At 52.3% G+C, this 17,777-nt stretch overlaps 1 protein-coding gene across 1 annotated transcript in view; it reads right to left on the bottom strand.

Annotated features, from left to right (window-relative positions):
• Itga11 (integrin subunit alpha 11) overlaps positions 1–17,777 on the bottom strand; it is a 67,169-nt gene that overhangs the window by 33,393 nt on the left and 15,999 nt on the right. The window contains exons 3-5 of the mRNA XM_042697390.1: positions 11,978–12,089; positions 2,279–2,379; positions 606–697 (exon numbers count right to left, since the gene is read on the bottom strand). Coding sequence (XP_042553324.1) covers positions 606–697; positions 2,279–2,379; positions 11,978–12,089 — 305 coding nt within the window. The remainder of the gene's footprint in view (positions 1–605; positions 698–2,278; positions 2,380–11,977; positions 12,090–17,777) is intronic.

The following is a 17,777-nucleotide window of genomic DNA, read 5'->3' as shown; positions in this document are numbered from 1 at the left end:
TGGAAGGAAGAAAGTGGGACCCAACGGAGTTATGAGAAGTATACATAGGAGAATCCTGTTTGAAAATTAATGATACGAAAAGGGCTAGAGGTATGGCTCAAGTGGTAGAGCCTTTGCCTAGCAAGAACAAGGTTCTGAGTTCAAATCCGAGTCCTGTTAAAAAAAAAAAACAGAAAAGAATAAGATGAAAGAATAGGAAAATGACAGATGAACTGAATGGAAGATGAATGATGATGGATGGGTGGATGGATGGATGATGGGTGAATGATGGATGATGACGGATGGTTGACAGGTGATTGATAGATGATGATAGATGGATGTTGATAGATAATGGATGATGATGGATGGGTGGGTGATGGATGGTGGGCAGATGGATGATGGATGGATGAGTGGATGGATAGATGATAGATGGATGATGATTAATAATGATGATGGGTGGATGATGGATGATGGATGGTTAATGGAAGATGATGGACAGATGATAGATAATGGATGGTTAGGTAGATGGATGATGGATGGATATACACACACACACACACACACGCACGCGTGCAGTGGGGCTGGGTGATAGGATAGGCCTGGGTAAGCAGGCTGTGGGTTCTTACCAGGAAGCTGCTGTCCTTGGGATTGGTGGCCAGGCTCAGGCCAAGGCGCATGTTGTCCTTTCGCTCAGACACGTTGGACAGGGTGACTCTCCCTGGAGTAGAGGGAGAAGCAGCTTGGCCTGCAGCCCTTTCCAGCCCTCCACCCAGAGTCTGAGACTGCCAGGGGTCACTTAGATGTTTGGGGCCCTCACCTACCCAACATCGTGCCAGCTTTCCTCAGTCTTGGATTGATTCCTTCCTCTAGCTCTCTGAGTCCCAGAGAGACTGTCTGTGCCCCATCTTAGAAGCACTATGGCACCCACTGGGGCAGATTCCTCTGTCCAGGGTCCTGTCCATGTTCTTCAACCTCCCATCACTCCTCACTGTCTGGGGCTTACTCTTTGGGAACCCCCTGCTCATCGGCCAAGCTCATGGATAGTAACTGAGAACTTCTCTCCCTTAGATAAGGAACAGACAACTTGACAAGAGCCTCTGGGAGGGGAAAGGCCTTGCCCAGAGCCTGCAGCACCAGACTGACTCCTGGGAGAGATTCAGGGCAGCAGCGCTAGATGACTGGGCTGGGAAAGAGAGGTACAGGGCAGAGTCTCAGGACGATGAGACCACGTAAGGTTTTCTGTCCATTCTGTCAGGCCACTGAAGGGAAGAGGAAGAGCTTGAATTCTCCAGAAGTGTGTGTGCATGCACGTGTCTGTGTGCATGCACGTGTATGTGTGTGTATATGTGCCCATGGGCAAAAGGGGTGGAACAGGTAAGAGTTTTTGCATTCTTGGAGCTCCAGCCCGCAACAGTTTGCTTTCTGCTTTGTTGGTTGGTGACGGGAGGTATGAAGAGATGGCCTCTAGTGCCCAGCTCAGCAAAGCCAGGGGTAACCACAGAGGCCAAGTGGCAGGCATGCGACCAGGTCTGCAGCTGGGCTGCATGTTGGCCATTTTTCTCCCTTTGACTTCCCCCAGATTTGAGCAAGGCTCCTTTTGGAATCAAGTCTATCTCCTCTGGGCAGTGTTGGGTGGCTGGGATTGTTCTGTGCCCCCCCAACCTGCGAGTCCCCCTCACTGCCCAGAACCCTGGTGGTGCCTTAGCCCAAAAGCATGAATGACAGACACCACTGGGGGAGGGGGATGCCCAGGAGAAGCTGGGCTGGAAGGCAAGGAAGCCCCTGTGGAACTCTGCTTCCTTCTGAAGGTAGAGTGATGACCTACCACCCTTCTGCAGTTAGGACAAGGAAGACAGAGCCCCAGGTGTGCTGGGAACACAGAGTGAAGTGGCCAAAGCCTGGAAGAGTTGGAAGCCTGTCCGGGCTGCCTCCTGGTCTGGATGGGAATTACATGAGCTCACACACCTCAAAGGTGCTGAAGCAAGGGCCAGGCACCTGCAGAGCGTTATCTATGTTGGCTCTTGCTGTGAGAATTCCAGTCAGGAAAGACACTGGAGGCTTTCGTGTTAGGGAGGCCTTTGCGTGAAGGGGGGAGGCTGGGCTGGGAAGTGGAGCACCTGGCTGTGTGTCTTGGGACCCCCTGTTTCTGGCCTCAGCTTCCTCATCTGTAAGGTGGTGGCAGCCATGCTATCTGGGTCACGTGACAGGGCATCTGGGAGGAGCCAGGTGATAGTGCAACAGAGCCTCCTCTGTAGGCAATTGCAGCCAGCCTGGAATGAGGAGACTGGCAGCCACTTACCCAGGTTGAGCTTGGTGCAATTTCCCTGGGTCACCGGACACTTGTACACATCTCCTGTCTTCTGGTGGCCATTCGTTTCCAGTGGGGCACCCACAACCAGCCTGTGAGGAAGGGAGACAGTGAGGAGGTGGGGGAGATGCACTCTTCTGGCGGGAGCCGGGGTCGGGGGGCTGGGCAGTGTGGAGGGAATCCAGGGGCAGCCAGGCTGCAAGTTCAGCCTGTCACCTGTTACCAGGGTCCTGCAACAGATGCTGGGGGACAGGGGATGCAGAGGAGGGGAGATGCCTGGACAAAGTCTTCACAGGCTCTCGGGGGCCTGTAAAGAGGTGCAGGTTCCACAGTGGAGGCAGGCAGAGGGATGTTCTTGAAGCCATGGGGTCTTGAGTCATCTGCCATTTCTTCACAGGGCCTCATTGATCTTACAGTGAAGGTTTCTAGCTGGGCCCGGGGTGGGGGTAGAGGTTATTCAGGGACCACTAAGTCTTCTTACAGCGCAACCTATTGAGAGTGGCCAGGGTCAGCTGGGTGCTGGTGGCTCACGCCTGTAATCCTAGCTACTCAGGAGGCTGAGATCTGAGGATTGCAGTTCAAAGCCAGCCTGGGCATGAAAGTCTGTGAAACTCTTATCTCCAATAAATCACTCAGAAAACCGGAAGTGGCCCAGTGGCTCAAGTGGTAGAGCATTGGCCTTGAGCTGAAGAGCTGAAGGACAGCGTTCAGGCCCAGAGTTCAAGCCCCATGACCAACAACAACAACAAAAAAGAGTGGCCAGGGTGGCCAGTCCTGGGGCTTGAACTCACTGTCCCTGATCTTCTTTTGCTCAAGGCTAGCACTCTATCACTTGAGCCACAGCACCACTTCGAGCTTTTTTTGTATGTATGTGGTAGAGAGGAATCAAACCCAGGGCTTCATGCATGTGAGGCAAGCACTCTACCACAAAGCCACATTCCTCTTGAGCTTACATCTTTGTGACCTTATGTGGAGAAAGGGTTTCTGGAGATAGAGATAAGTCATGGATATGAAGTTGAAATTGTTCTGGATTCCCTGGGTAGGCCCCACATACCCAGATAATCCTACAGACTTCCAGGCCTGCACTGGAAAGAAAAACACTGGGATTGGGGCACAGGGTGGTGGTGGGAGGGGGTTGGGGGACAGGGAGTTTGGAGCCCACTTAAACCCTGTTGGGAGAGAGGGTTTTGAGACCGTCCCTGGGCCACGTGGCCCAGAGAAGAAACATCCTCTCAATTTCTGACCTAAGACCACTGAGAGGAGGTGGCTGCAGGCCTAGGTGGCATAGGCCACAGTGGTATCTCCTGGTTGGACGCACCCCTGCCCTGGCCCGGCTGCCTCAGTGCCATCAATAAAGCAAGTCAAGTCTGAAGCAGGGCTGACATGGCTCTGTCTGAAATGAAATGTCTGTGAAATAGGAGCTGAGGCTTCTCCCTTGGGAGCCACATAATGACAGGGCCTAAATATAGCCCCTTATTAGGCATGCCAATTTGTGACTGGCAGGAATTAATTGGACCCATAAAGTCTGTTTGTCTAGACGACGTGACTTTTGGCTACTTAATTCTGTGGTCAAGGCTGCTCCATTCTGAGCGAGAAGGAGCGAGAGGGAACGCAAGCACAAGAGCGAGAGGAGAATGAGCAGGAAAGAAAGCCTGCGCTCCAAGCTTGCTCTTCCAGCTGCTGCGAATTTCAAGGTTCAGTGGATGTGTGACCAAGTCTTCCTGGGGCCAGTCTGCATATCCACTCTCTAGAAGCATGGTCCCTGTCTGTCCCCTCCCCTCCATCCTCTAGAAGCGCCCTCCCCATCTGCTCCCCCCCTTTCCCATTACTGGGGTCTCAGGCCACTGAAGGGACCCCAGCAGAGGGCAAGGCCCTTGGGCTGAGACTCCTGGAGATAGGTCATCATTCAGGGCCTGTCAACAGCTCGTGGGTGGCCTTGGGAAATCGTGTAACTGTTCAAGTCTTGCTTTTCCTGGCTGTGAACTGGGGTTAGCCATCCTGTAGTTCCCAGAGCTACTGTGGAAAGCCACAGGCGACAGGAGACCCCGAGAAGCAGAAGTGGCCATATCTGGGTGAACTATGCCTAAGGCTGCTGGCTGCCCAGAGGCCAGATGTCCGAGTGATGGCCAAGATGGGGGCAATCTGGCAGACAATCAGCTAAGTTATCATGACCCCATATTCACAACAAGGCTGGGCTTTGGCCTTCTTCAAGAACAAAAGCCGATTCTAGAATTCCATCTCCACTTTCCAGATCCCATGTCTCTTGGGAGTAGGGCTTCTGAAATGGAGGCCCCCAAGAGGGAGGGAGCCCCAGTTTGTGTAAGGGTTGGGACTGAAGTTCCTGTGGGATGGCTCTCCTAGGAAGGGAGTCTGGGCCAGCCTCCTTTCGACGCTGGAGTCTGGACGTGGTGTGTGCCTGGCGGGCTTGAGGTTTGGAAGGCATGATTCAGTCTCTGGCTGAGGGGCTCACTGCCCAAGTGCAGGGGAAGGCCCACGTCACCATCCAAAGCAGCTAAATTGCTGCTGGGGTCTGGCAGCCCCTGCCACCCCCTGCAGCCTCAGCCTTATATAGCCATCGGCAGCCCCAGGCCTGCAGGGCCTCTCAGGGGCTGGATACCCAATCTCCTGCTGTGGGCACCACACGACCAGGGAAACTCCACGCTCTTGTACATTGGCCTTGCCATAGTTGTGTGTGTGAGTCACTGTCTGTGCACAATAGAAAAGCAGGAGACTCTCTGAAAAGTGAACGAAACACAAAAAGGACTGGAAAGGGTGGCTCAAGTGGTAGAGCACTTGCCCAGCAAGCTCAAAGCCCTGCGTTCAAGCTTCAGCACCACAAAAAGACAAACAAGAAAACCCAAGTACAATTGTCTGTTGCTGTCTGCGCAGCATTGGCAGATAAAAAGGCCCTGCGTCCCTACAGGAAAGCTGCTCATCTTCCTAGATACTAGAGGCCCACCTTAGATTACTTTTAACGTCGAGGTCAATGAAGCCCTGAAGATGGTTTCATCTCTGTAGGTGAAATACAGAATCACGACAAGAAAACGAGTATGTCCGTGGTTTGGTACAGACACATAGTTGTTCCAGGATGGTTTCAATCTCTGCAGTTGCTTGGATCTGTGGACACAGAACTTGCAGCTCTTGTGAGCTGAGAGGACCAGTGTGGAAACAAATGTAGAAAATTCATAGCAATCTGCTCTCAAGATGGAGTCAGGCCGCTTGGGGAAATCACAGCTCCCAAGTCAGCTCCTCATGTGAGGCCTCTCCTTCCCTCTCTTGGTATTGGAGTCCCAGAATGAATGTCAGGGGAGAGCTTATGAGCCACAGGCTGCAGGGGGGTGGGAAGAAGCCGGTGCAGAGAGTGCTGACTTGGCAAATCCTCCTGGCTCCCCTGATCTTACCCACATCTAATTTGTTCTCTTTCTTGGAAGTTAGTAACCAGGAGGCTTTCTTCTCAGTGTTTCTGCTACCAAGCTTGTACGTCTTCTTACCCAGAAAGCATGCAGTGGTTGGCTCCCTGCCTCTTGGAACTTGGCACTGAGGGCAGGTTCCATCTTGGCCGCCCAGTCTGTATATGTCAGAGTTACCTGAGCCCCACTCTCCAATCCTGTAACTTTGCTGTGGTTTGGTGTTCAAAGGAAAGAAGAAAAATGAACTTCCTGGGAACTGTGTGGGGCTGGGGAATCACTGGCAGGTGGCAGCTGAGATCTGGGTTGCTGAGTCTTTCCCCTTCAGACCCCCAAGCTCCTCCACCTGCCTGTGATTCTGAGGGGCCAAGGCTCCTAGCGCCCCTCTCCCCCTCTTGCTCAGAGAGGATAGCTGTCTGGAGTGTTCTAGCTCTTTCCACTTCTCCAGTCTTCTGCATTGTCTCTCCAGTGCTCCCTCCAGGGTCTGCCTGGTGGCCTGGCCTTGGGGCTTGTGGCCAGCATTTCCTGCCAGTACAGTTTCTCTCTCTCTCTGGCTCTCTGGCGGTGGGCGGCGTCATTCTATCCTGGCCTTTGCTTCTGTAGTGATTTATCCTTAAACCAGAGTGAGTCATGGTGAGGATTTTATTTGTTCCAAGGGAAAATAGCAGAGGGTATTTATGTGCTGCGGCGTTGGGAGACTGCTGTGGGGGCTGCGGCAGGAAGAGTGGAGCGTGTTCCTGAGGGAGCTTGCCGCAGCCAACAAGGCCCAGGTCTAACTGTCATCAGGGAAGGGAGGGGGACAGGGTTGGGTAAGAGCAGCTCTGCCCAGCAATAGATACCCTTTTTCCATCCCCCCCCCACTCCCTTTCCCTTTCTGTAGCACTAGGGTTTTGAACTCAGGGATTTGCACTTGCTGGGTATACTCATATCATTTGAGTCATGCCTCCAGCCCTGGTTTTTTTTTTTGCTGGTTATTTTTAAGATAAGGTCTTAGACTTCTGAGATAACAGGCCTGGGAGACCCTTGTATCCTTTCAAGCCAAAGGGGTCCAAAGCTCTTGGTTGTCCGAAGGCCTGCATCTTATTGCTAGGGTTTTGCTTTTGTGTTAAGGACATTGCTATCTTCCCAGTCAGAGATCTGTCAAACACCCTTCATCCACTAAGACTTCCCACTTGACTCCATTGGTTCCTGTCTTAGTGAATCCTGTTCCAGCTACCTTTGTTCCTGCCTTGGGACCTTTACATTCCCTAGCCCTACTGCCTGGAACTCTCTGATTATCATGGATTCTTCCTTTCCTTTGGTCCTTCGGGTCTGTGGCATGGTCGGCCATTGTCCAGGCCTTCTTGGACAGCCTGGAGGATAGGGTCCTCACCATAACCACCACTCCCACAATTTTCAGCCCTGCCCAAAGCTTCTCCACTATGTAGACAATACATAGTGGTTTACAGTTCTTGCAGGACCTGGAAACATTGAACGGGCTCTCAACAGGTATTATTAATTCATTGAATGAATGAATACATGAATCACAAAGCAGACCTCTCTCTGAGCACCCTCCCCGCCCCTTGGCTGGGTGGTCTTGGCTCTTCTGGTCTACCTTCCCTTCTCTGCTCAGGGACCTCCTCCTTGATCTCACCCTCACAGGAGGCTGAGCTGATGCCCTCAGGCACAATTCTGGTGGCCCACTCTCCCAGTCTAAAGTCTCTGTGGCCTCCAGATACAGTCCTCAGGCATGGCAGAACCTCTGTGGTCAGAGCTGGTGCTCACCTTCTGGCCTGGGCCTTGCGGCTCTGTCTTCGGGGCATTTCTCCACCAGCGTAGCAGTAGTGCCCTTTCTCTAATGTGTTTTCTTTTCCATCTCTGACCCTGGCCAGAATTCTCCGTGTGTTCCTCTCTTAGAACCTTCTGTTGTGATTCAGTGTCCTGGGCCTGCATCTCTCGTCCACCTGGGCTGCACCTGCCCTTGCCACACTCAGGGATCTGTGCAGATATCCCAGCCCTGCTGCCACAGGCCAGCAGCAAAGCTGGAGGGGATGGCCTGGCAGTGGAAGGTCCTAGGTTCTTAGCCAGCTCCAGGGAGGCTGCTCCTGTTTTGTGCCTCAGCTCTGAGGACAGCTCACTGCAGCAGATCTGACACTGTGCCCTCTCCTGGCCACTGTCCTCTCCTCAAATCCCAGTTCCCTGTATACAACAGGGACAGGCCTCTTGTCCCTGCACCTGCACCCAGGCCCTTCAGACTGCCTTCATGTTCTTAAGGCCCATACACCCTATGGGCTCCCCTCATAGAGGCCTGTTCCCCGAGGCCCTGAAGAGAAGGCAGAGGCTCTACCCTCAACTCCACAAGGGTCCTGCAAAAGAGAGAGGCCCCAAGGGCCTCGGTAGAAGCTGTGGGGACACCAAGTGGCTGCAGGGGACCTTAAGTGGCCACCTGGCCAGCTGACTTAATCATGTCACTGCAAATGGCCAGAGTCATGTGGATCGGATTTCTCTAAGAATCCACAAGGGCTTAAAAGGCAGGGGCAGAGAACACTCAGCCTCAGAAGAATTTGTTTTCCCTTTGCTCTTTTGTGCCACAAGTGTATGGTGGCTGCTGAAATCCAAATGTGTGAGAAACAGTTCAAGATGTCTGGAGCCTCCCTGGTTCGTTTGGTTTGCCTTCTGAGTTGGCGGTGTGGCGGGCAGAAGGGAGGGTGAGGAAGAAGGTGAGGTGGTCACCTCACTGGCCTGACCTGGCAGCTGGCAGCCCCTGCCCGGAGCCCTGTGTCCTGGACACCCCAGTGCACCCAGACCTGTGAGGAGTGGACCTTCCTATTGTTGCTCTCCTCATCTCTTACACCCTCCAGGCAGCCTGGGGCTACCCTGTCTCATAGACCCTCCAGACCATGGTCTCCCCACTGGGCTTCTGAGGGCTCTTTCAGAAACACAGACTTCTGTCTAGAGGTTGCAGCCGGCTGTGTGAGCTCTGCCTGGGAGAGGGGCTGGTAAGCAGGAAGTACCAGAAGGAAGGGAGATTCTGGGACTGGTATGGGCTGTTGATCATGGGGATGGGGGGGGACGCAGTGGCCTGTCCATCCTGAGGCTGAGGGCTGTCCATCATGGGGCTGGAGGGACTATCCATCATAAACAGCTGAAGGAAGCAACTCAGTTATCATTTCCCCCTTGGATAATGTGGACATTCATTCATTCTTTGGGTCCTCTTTGACCCTGCCCTGAGACAGTAGGAATCGCTGCTATTGACCACAGTAGAGATGGCCTAGGGCTGGGAGCCTCAGCCAAGCCCTTTCTACCAGTGGCAGAGCCTTGCACCAAGCCATTGTTCTCCATCTTCTGCATAGAGCTGGATGGACACATCCACCCGGCCACGCATGGACTCAGAGTTCCCCAAATAACCTCGCCGGAGCACTCAGGCAGTGTCCACCCATAACCTCGTTATTAACCTCTTTTCCCATGATCAGCGACCACCAGCTCCGTGGTGTGTATAAAATTCTGGAAGGCTGCTTGCAGGATGGGAGGCGGAACATGAGGTAAAGGCCTCACAAGCAGGGACAGGACTTCCGGAAAGGCCTGTTCTGCACAAGGCACAGAGGACCCGGGCCCTCAGGCTGCCAATCTGCTTCTTCACACACACTGGTGTGACCTCCCAGGATCCAAGTTCTTTCCCACAATGCACTGGATTGGCAGAAGCCAGGGGATCTGTACACTAACCTCACCCCAACCCCCAGGCACTGTTCAAATGCCCCTCTTCCGTGAAGAGACCGCAAGCCAGGATTCCTCCTTTGGGCCTCTGCCTGAGATTTCTGCCTTAAGCATGTGCCGGCTGCCCTCAGGCTTCAGGGAGATGAAGTGAGTGTCCCACAAGGTATATGAGCCTGGGATATAGTCAGGTGATATGTGCTGTTGGCCAGGCCTGGAGAGCAGAAGGTCACTCTAGGATAGCAGACAGATCTAGAAAGACCTCATGGAGAAAGTAGCCTCACCAAGATGACTGTAATTGCTACCATGTCATCTTTTGTGCTGAATTGTTTTTAGATTACTTCAAGGATGCTAGTTCTAAGCCTCTTCAAATGGTCTGTGAATTACTTGAGAGGGAAACCATGCCTTCTTCACACCAGAACTCTGCAGATCCTAGTGAAACTTGCAACAGATGCCCAGGAAACAATACTTGGGCCAAATAAATTATATCTTGGAAAAGTCAGCTCAAGTTAATCCTTAACCCTTCACACAACCAAGAAGAGTTAAAAACCAAATGCAAGAAACAACAGGAAATCCAAGTAGGAGGAAATCTTTAAGGAGTTGAGTCCATGGTTAAAAATCTTCCCACAAAGAAAACTCCAGATGCTACCATGCTTCACTTCCCAAATACTTAAAGACCTTGATAGAAATCTTATGTTCAATCAAAGACAGTGAAAGTGAGAGCAGTATTCCACACATTTTATGAAGTTTGAGCAATTACAGTGCCAAAACCTAAAAGAGTTACTAAAACCACCACCACCAGCACACAACCCTTATAGGCAAATCTACCCCGTGAAACTAGTGTCTCCTAGGAACCAAATTCCTGGGAAGACGTGGGAGAATCGCAAAGGGAACCAAGTGGGGCTATCCTGGGGATACAAAGTCAGTTGTAGACTAAAATAAAGACAAAATGCAAAATAAAGCAAAAAAGCCCAAAGCAAAACAACAAAACAACTCAATGAACCAATGTAATTAAACCACCTTAAAGTGTAAAGAAGAACCACAGAGGACTGGGAATGTGGCTTAGTGGTAGGGTGCTTGCCTAGTATGCATGATGCCCTAGGTTCGATTCCTCAGTACTACAGAAAAAGCCAGAAGTGGCTCTGTGGCTCAAGTGGTAGAGTGCTAGCCTTGAGCAGAAGAAGGTCAAGGATAGTGCTCAGACTCTGAGTCCAAGCCCCAGGACTGGCAAAAAAAAAAAAAAGAGAGAGAGAAAAAAAACTACAGAGTCATCTCAATTCTGGCCAAAACATTTGATAAAATTCAACACCTGTTCATGAGTTTTAAAAACAAATCTCAGAAAACTAGAAGTATGAGAAGACTTTCATCTGAAGGTATCTATAATAAACAAATAAATGCACTGCAGGTGACATTCCATTACGAAACATTGAAATCTCCCTGCTGAGAGCCTGGTTCCATATCTTGTTCTGGGAGCTGATGCCCCAAGCATACATATACATAAATGCTCACCGAGCTGCACAGTATCTATGCTTTATCACAAAGATAACTTTATTGCAAGTTATAGCTCAACAGAACAATAATAAATAAAACGAGGAAGGAAGAAGGGGGAAGGTAGAAGGAGGAAAAGAAAGGAGGAAGAAGGCAAAAGAAGAGGGTGGCGGTGGAGGGGAATTTGCAGATTAGGCTGACAGGGTAGGGATAACAGCAGGGAAGGCTGGAGAGGCACCCAGGAAGAGGAAAACTGATGTACAAAGGCCTCCAGAGCTGGAACCCAGAAGCAGGGCCACTGGGCCAGATGCTTGAGCAGTCGAAAGAGAAGGGAAGGGAAGAGGGGCAGATTGGGCAGAGGGGTGGTGAAGGATGTCTATTTCCAGTGCTTATGAGGAGGGCTTTGGGAAAGGCTGAGCTTCTGGAAGCATGAAGAGGGGAGGCCCTGCCTTCTGACAGTGACAGCCACTCGGAAGGGAACAGGAAATAACAGCACACGTGTGCGAAGCCTGTCGGAGGTGATGATTGGTGCTGATGGCTGCACAACGTGGGGGTGTTTATTAAAAACAGATCAGCAAGCACGTTCAAAGCGAGCGGCTCTCATGGGGAGAGGGGCTGCAGTGGTTATTTAAAAATCAGAAGTGGAACCCCCCCAGCCCCTCCTGAGGGTGTGGGGGGTCCCTCCTGGCTTGAGGCTCTCCCTCTCTCTCTGTCTCTTGTCTCTCTGTCTCTGTCTCTCTCTCTCCACTGATGCCTTGTGGCCATAGAGAAGCTCACGGACATGCGCACTGCTAGGCAGGACCGGAGCAATGGGGGACACGGAGTCCCGAGGGGGAGGGAAGGGAGATAGCCAGTGCTCCTAGGTACCTCTTGTCACATAACCCAGAGAAGGAGTCGAGAGGATGACAGGCCCGAGGGAGCAAACGCGCAAGCTCTTGTCATCCGAGGCAGAGATCCCCAGACTCTGGCTTGCTGGAACAAGGCATTCTGTTAATGGGAGACCAGTGTGACTTGGGTGAGGACCAGTCGGAGCCGCTGGGGGGAGGCTGGAGGGGCCAGGAAGCGCCATGGTTTGGGATGGGGCATGGGGGCAGCTGTCACTCACCACTTCTTGCCGCCGATGTCATGCTGCTGCACCGTGTACCCGAAGAAGGCGGCCCTGGAGCCAGGGATGACGCGGGGCTTCCTGGTGTCCATGTTGAAGGTATCTGTGAACCCTGGTAGGAGGACAGGAGAGTCAGGAGGGTGGAGGAACAGCAAGGCTGTTTCTCTCCTAGAGATGTTCTGGTCTTCAGGGAGGGGAGACAGCACCTTGCCATCTCTAATCCTACAGTTTTGCTTCTTTTGGCTACTGTTGGTCTCTTCTTCCTTCTCCTCCTTTTCCTCCTCTTATCTCTGCTCAATAAGCCATAGAACAGACTCCTGTCTCCTGCCCAGGCCTGAGACACTGCCCTGCTGCCTGACGACTTGTTCAGAATCAGATACAAAGTTCTCTCTGGCTTTACCAGCAGCTACAGCCTGGCCTGACAGATGCAAAGGAGAGGGGGTAGGGTAACCCCAAGTCCTTTTGCCTTGGCCTTCACCTCTTTCTTTTGTCTCATGTTCATAAACTGCTTCACAAGCTCCTCCTGTTCCATGTTAAGAACCGCCGCAAAGGTCAAGCTGATGTTGGCACCACGCTCTTACACCTCAGAACTGGGAGCTAGCTAAAACTCTTTTCTCTGTCAATCATCAGCCTTTTGCATTTTGTAACAGTGACAGAAACAGACTAAGACAGGCACTCTGGGCTTCTGGAACTGTCTTGTGTCTGCTATTGCCAACTTGCACGGGACTTGGTCTTTCTAAGAGGTCTTTCCAGAGGCGAGGTGAAGTCAGGGGGTTGTCAGAACTAGATCCCTGGAGGCCTACTCTGCAACTCCTTTCTCCACAAGGCATTTCAGGGTATCCTTGTCATCCATAGCTACTTGAAGTGGGCCTTTGCCTCTGCTTTTACCACTAGTAGGGCAGCCAATCTGGCCAGCGAGACTTTCAGATAAGTGAAAAGCAGCCAACAGAATAGACTCTCCATTCCTCCACTCCTTTCCTACGTGGGGTATCTTCTAGCCTCCAAGAATATACATGCCAAGGTTACCATTCAGCCTCCAGGAAACCCAGCAGTGCAGGGCGAGGGAAATCTGGAACAAGGGTCAGAGGGGTTCACGAGCCTGCCCAGGACGCCAGAGCCTGAGAAATAAGGACTCTGATGCCAGGCTTCCCCCCATCCTTCCCTGGGCACTGACCCCAGGTCTGTGTATCCATGGGTGATTCCGTGGGGGTGCCCGCCCAAATGCCGTTTGTTCTACTAAAACCAGCCGGTTCTTCCACGTGTCCTGCGCATAGACACAGGTGCCAAGAGTTCCATCATTATACAGCCACAGAGTTAAAAGTCTCCAGAGGAAAAACCGGACACATCAGAGCAGGGATGTCAGCTAGGTGCTACGCCCTTTCCTTTGCCAACGGTTTACCAATGCTCCAAGCAGCCCTGAATTAACAGAGTCTGAGGAGTATTGGGATCTACGAGCAGCCCTTGCTGCAGGGACAAGAGACAGCGGCAGCCCCCAGGACTCTGTGGCTGCCAACCCTCCTTCATGGTCCTAAGCTGACCGTGGACTTGGTATCCTGGCCTACAGTGGGGTGTGTATGTGGGCATTGGACCCCCTTTTTTTGTTCTTCAGAACCCACATCATGAATGCACTGCTAGCCTGGTGATCAGGAGGCAGCTGTGGGGAAGAGGATTCCTGACACACTTCTGGGGACACATTACGGAAGAGAGGGACTCCAGTGTCACACAGGAGACCTGGGAGGTAAGTGGCACAGATGCACCAAGGAAGTGGAGTCACAGCCGCAGACAAACTCACCCACTCTCCGTTTTGTTCCAGGAGCACACACACATGCAAACATACATGCACACCGATGCAAACACACATGGGAAAACACGCACCCCTATACACATGCACACGTGGTGGTACAGACATGCACACACAGATACATGTGCATACGTGCACACTGAGATACAAACATACCAACCCACACCAGCACAGGCACACATGCTCATGCATGTGTACAAACAAGAGACACACACATGCACGCCATACATGTACATGCACAGGCCTGAAAGTGGGGCGGTACTTCATGTGGCTCTTGGGAGCCCCCTGGAGACCAGGTCTTCTCTTCCTGCATCTGAGCCCAGCAGGCACAGGTAGTGCTAGAAAAGAGGGAAAACACGTTCTTGCTGTCAGGAAAGCCAGATGGCTCGTCTCTGCCAGGCAGCAGAGGGATGAGGGCCTGTGAGGGTGGGAGCCATAAACTGTGTCTCCAGTCTTCTTCCACACCCTCCATCAGTGTGTCTGGTATAACCAGGGTCAGAGGGACCAGCCCAAACCTGCCAGAACCCATCATGCCTCAGCTTCAGCCTCTCTACAGATCCACGTCCCCACCCACTCACAGCCAAAGCCAAACTCAAGGCCCTGTGTGAATTCCCACATCCCCTCAGTTCCCGCTGGGCCCTTCTAATCTCTATTGCAGCCACTCCACACTCTTGCCGACCCCGGACTATGTCAGGCCCATTCTCTGCTCAGTGTGTTGGTCCAGGCTGTTCCTGCTACCTCCAAGCAGGCAGAAGAGAGCCTCAGGGAGCAGACCCTCAGGGTCTCCATTTCCAAGCCCAACCTTGGATTCTGCTGGTCCCCAGAGCACTCACTGCAAGCACACCACATACCTACTTGTCACATGGATGACATCTGTGACGCCATTGTGTCTTCTAGGTGCCCTGGCATGCTCCAGGCTCCCCCCTCCCCCCACAGAAAGCTGACGCTTTCTCCCTCATCTTGGAAAAGGGGAGAAAAGAACACGCTATCCTATCATCTAGGCACTATTCTGGGTACCAACCGCTAATTTTACACCCATCAATTAGATCTCACTCCTGAGAGACACCATCATACTGCCCGGAGGCTAAAACAATAACTTGCCCCCAAACTACTCAGCAAGGAACACATTATCTGGGAACATGGTCAAATATCCTGGAGTGCTGATCTGGGTCCCTCCCACTCTGAGAAGCCAGCTGTTTCACAGAAAGGACCTACTGGGGAAAAGGAAGATTCTCTTCAGGGAAGACAGCCTCCTGCCCTGTCTCAGGCCTAGGAGGCCACATTGTACTGTCTCTGGGGGTCAGCAGAGTGTCCAAATCTGGTGGGACTCTGTCGAGGACAGGCCCCACCTCCTCCCCACTCCCACTCCAGTCTCCCCAGGGAACAGGGTTAGTGATGCTGGCCACAGGAAGGAATATTAAGTTACAAAATGGGTATCTGCTTCTGCCCAGACCTAACCAACCAGAGGATGGATTTCCTCAAAATGATGTCAAATCCTCTCTGACCCTCTGGCTTTCTCTGATGGTGGCTGCATTTCATGTTCAGAGAATATACTCTTCTCAGAGACTGACAACTCCCCCCACACCCCCCACCCTAACCCAGACACCGAGAAACAAAAGAAAGCTGGGTGCAAAGGAACTGGACACTGGCTGGACAGCTCATGGCTGTGGTGATGGTGGGGGTGAGGGGGGAGGGGGCAGGGGGGCAGGGAAGGGGACGATTCATATTGTGGGCCTGGGCCAACATTCCCTCAGCTGCTGGCCTTTCTCAGGATCTTATCTGACTTTTTTTTATTGTGAAAATACCGTACAGAGGGGTTACAAAGACATGTTATCTGACTTTTAAAAAGGGATCCGTTGGACCCAAGAAACAATCAGAGCCTGAGCATCAAGCTCACAAACATCACTTGGGGCTCTAAGTTCTCTACAGAACTACCAGCCATTCTCTTGTACTTTTTTTTTTTTTTTTGCCAGTCCCAGGGCTTGAACTCAGGCTCTGGGCACTGTCCCCGAGCTTCTTTTGCTTAAGGCTAGCACTCTACTTGAGCCACAGTGCCACTTCTGGCTTTTTCTGTGTATGTGGTACCCTGGAATTGAACCCAGGGCTTTATGCATGCTAGGCAAGCACTCTACCACTAAGCCACATTCCCAGCTCCAGTCATTCTCTACAGAGCCACCCAGCCAAACCCAGCTTAGTGCAGTGATGAGACCACTTATGGGCCATTCCAGAAAGACTGGAGGGCCACTAACTCACACTTCGATTGGCTCAGCTGACACCATACATGAACTATATGATGGTTAGGTATCATTGAGCTAATAATTATTAGCTCCCTGGGATTATTACAAGACAGCTAACTAATACAGCCTAATTCATAAATGAAGGATTATCAGGAACAACTCTTCAGGGGTTGGATCAAGACATAAGGAGAAGGGAAGGTAGAGTCTATGGGGACTCGTGGTTTCTAGGGTAGTAAGCCAAGGGTGCCTTCTCAAGACCTTACAAGAATCTCCCTGTCAGGTAGGGTTAGGCCTGTGCCGAGCCTGTCAGGGAGCCTCGTAGCTTAGCAACACGTCACACTACTCCTTTAGTATGCCCTCTCCTAGGGCCCTTCTCTTCAGCCAGCCTGTGGGGTCTCGTGCTATAGTTACCACACGAGGCGGTAGGTACGCCTGGCATCTGTAAAGAGGAGACTCAAGGAAAGCCCAGAGGAGTTTGGGCAGGAGTCGGGTAACCTGAATTCTAATCTCAGCCTCATCACTGACTGTGTCCAGGGAGAGTCTTGAGGCTTCTTTGGTCTCACTTCCCCATCTGTAAAACGAGAGGCTTCGGCATGGCAGGAGAGTGTCTTGGGCAAGCACGCAGCTGACTTCCAGTTGTCAGCCTTGGGCAAGCATGCAGCCGACTTCCAGTTGTCAGCACGCGAGCATCTGTCTCGAGTCTCCACAACAATTAGAATTGGAGACTGGGCAGAGCGGGAGGAATGCAGACTCATCTTACTGTGGCCAGAGCCAAATCCATTTGGGAAGGGAAATCTCCAGGCAACAACAAAAAAAAACCCAAAATGATAATATTTTACATTCCCAAGCCAAAGGAAGGGCTTAAAGCAAACTATCGTCTCCTGCCTGCATTTTCCAGACCCAGCCCTCTGCCTTGATGGAAGTCGCGGTGGAGACCAGGTGGGGGTGGCGGGGGGTGGGGAGAGGGGCAAGGCCTCCCCATCCCAGCCTGGGGCTTTTGGAATCCATCAGGCATCAGAAAGACAGAGGCCTTGGTAGGCAGCCAGACAATGTGGTCACCTTTCCACAGAAAGCCCAGCCTAGTCCCAGAGCTGTGCTGCTAAAACCTTAGTGAGATTTAGGGCAAGCAGGCAGGGGTTCCCAGGGCCCCTCTATCAGGCTGCTCCTACTTCTTCCAAAAGTGTGGCCACTAAGCTATGGTCACTGACCCCGTCAGGGCACTGAGAATGACTGTTCCCCAGGACTGTGAGGTAGCCTGCAGAGCAAGTGCCCAGAGCAAGGTTAAGCGGTGGACTTCTGACTTAGTTCTAGGGCTCAGAAAAGGGGACCCGAGGATATTACACCCATCTCCTGGGAGCTAAGTGGCTGTGGTAAGAACTAGGCACCTGGTTTGCACTTACTGGCTGAATGGCCTTGAGCAAGATGCTGCCCTTCTCTGGGTCCCAGTGCTGTCCCCCATCTGGGCACCAGTCTTGCAGGTGCTCTCCAAGCTGTCCTGATGTCCTGTGTGCAGGTGCACCCTGGGCTCCTCCCCCCCCTCATTCGCTCGCTCGTTCTCTCTCTCTCTCTCTCTCTCTGGATCTGTGTTAGCAGGCAAGTATGCAGGCCAGCCCTGGGCATGGTAGGAGGCAGATGGTGCTTCCCACAAGCCTCCATCAGGGTAGCACCCAGGACTGAGTCCTTATCCCCTCCCCTCCAGTGCTTGCCCTTCCCACATCGAGCTGAGCTGCATCCCTGCCGACAGTGACTCAGCCTGGCTGGT

This window comes from Dipodomys spectabilis, unplaced genomic scaffold, assembly GCF_019054845.1.
Source record: "Dipodomys spectabilis isolate Male_0828 unplaced genomic scaffold, ASM1905484v1 ptg000219l, whole genome shotgun sequence".
In the NCBI taxonomy this organism is placed as follows: Eukaryota; Metazoa; Chordata; class Mammalia; order Rodentia; family Heteromyidae; genus Dipodomys; species Dipodomys spectabilis.
This window is presented reverse-complemented; position numbering and strand designations above follow the sequence as displayed.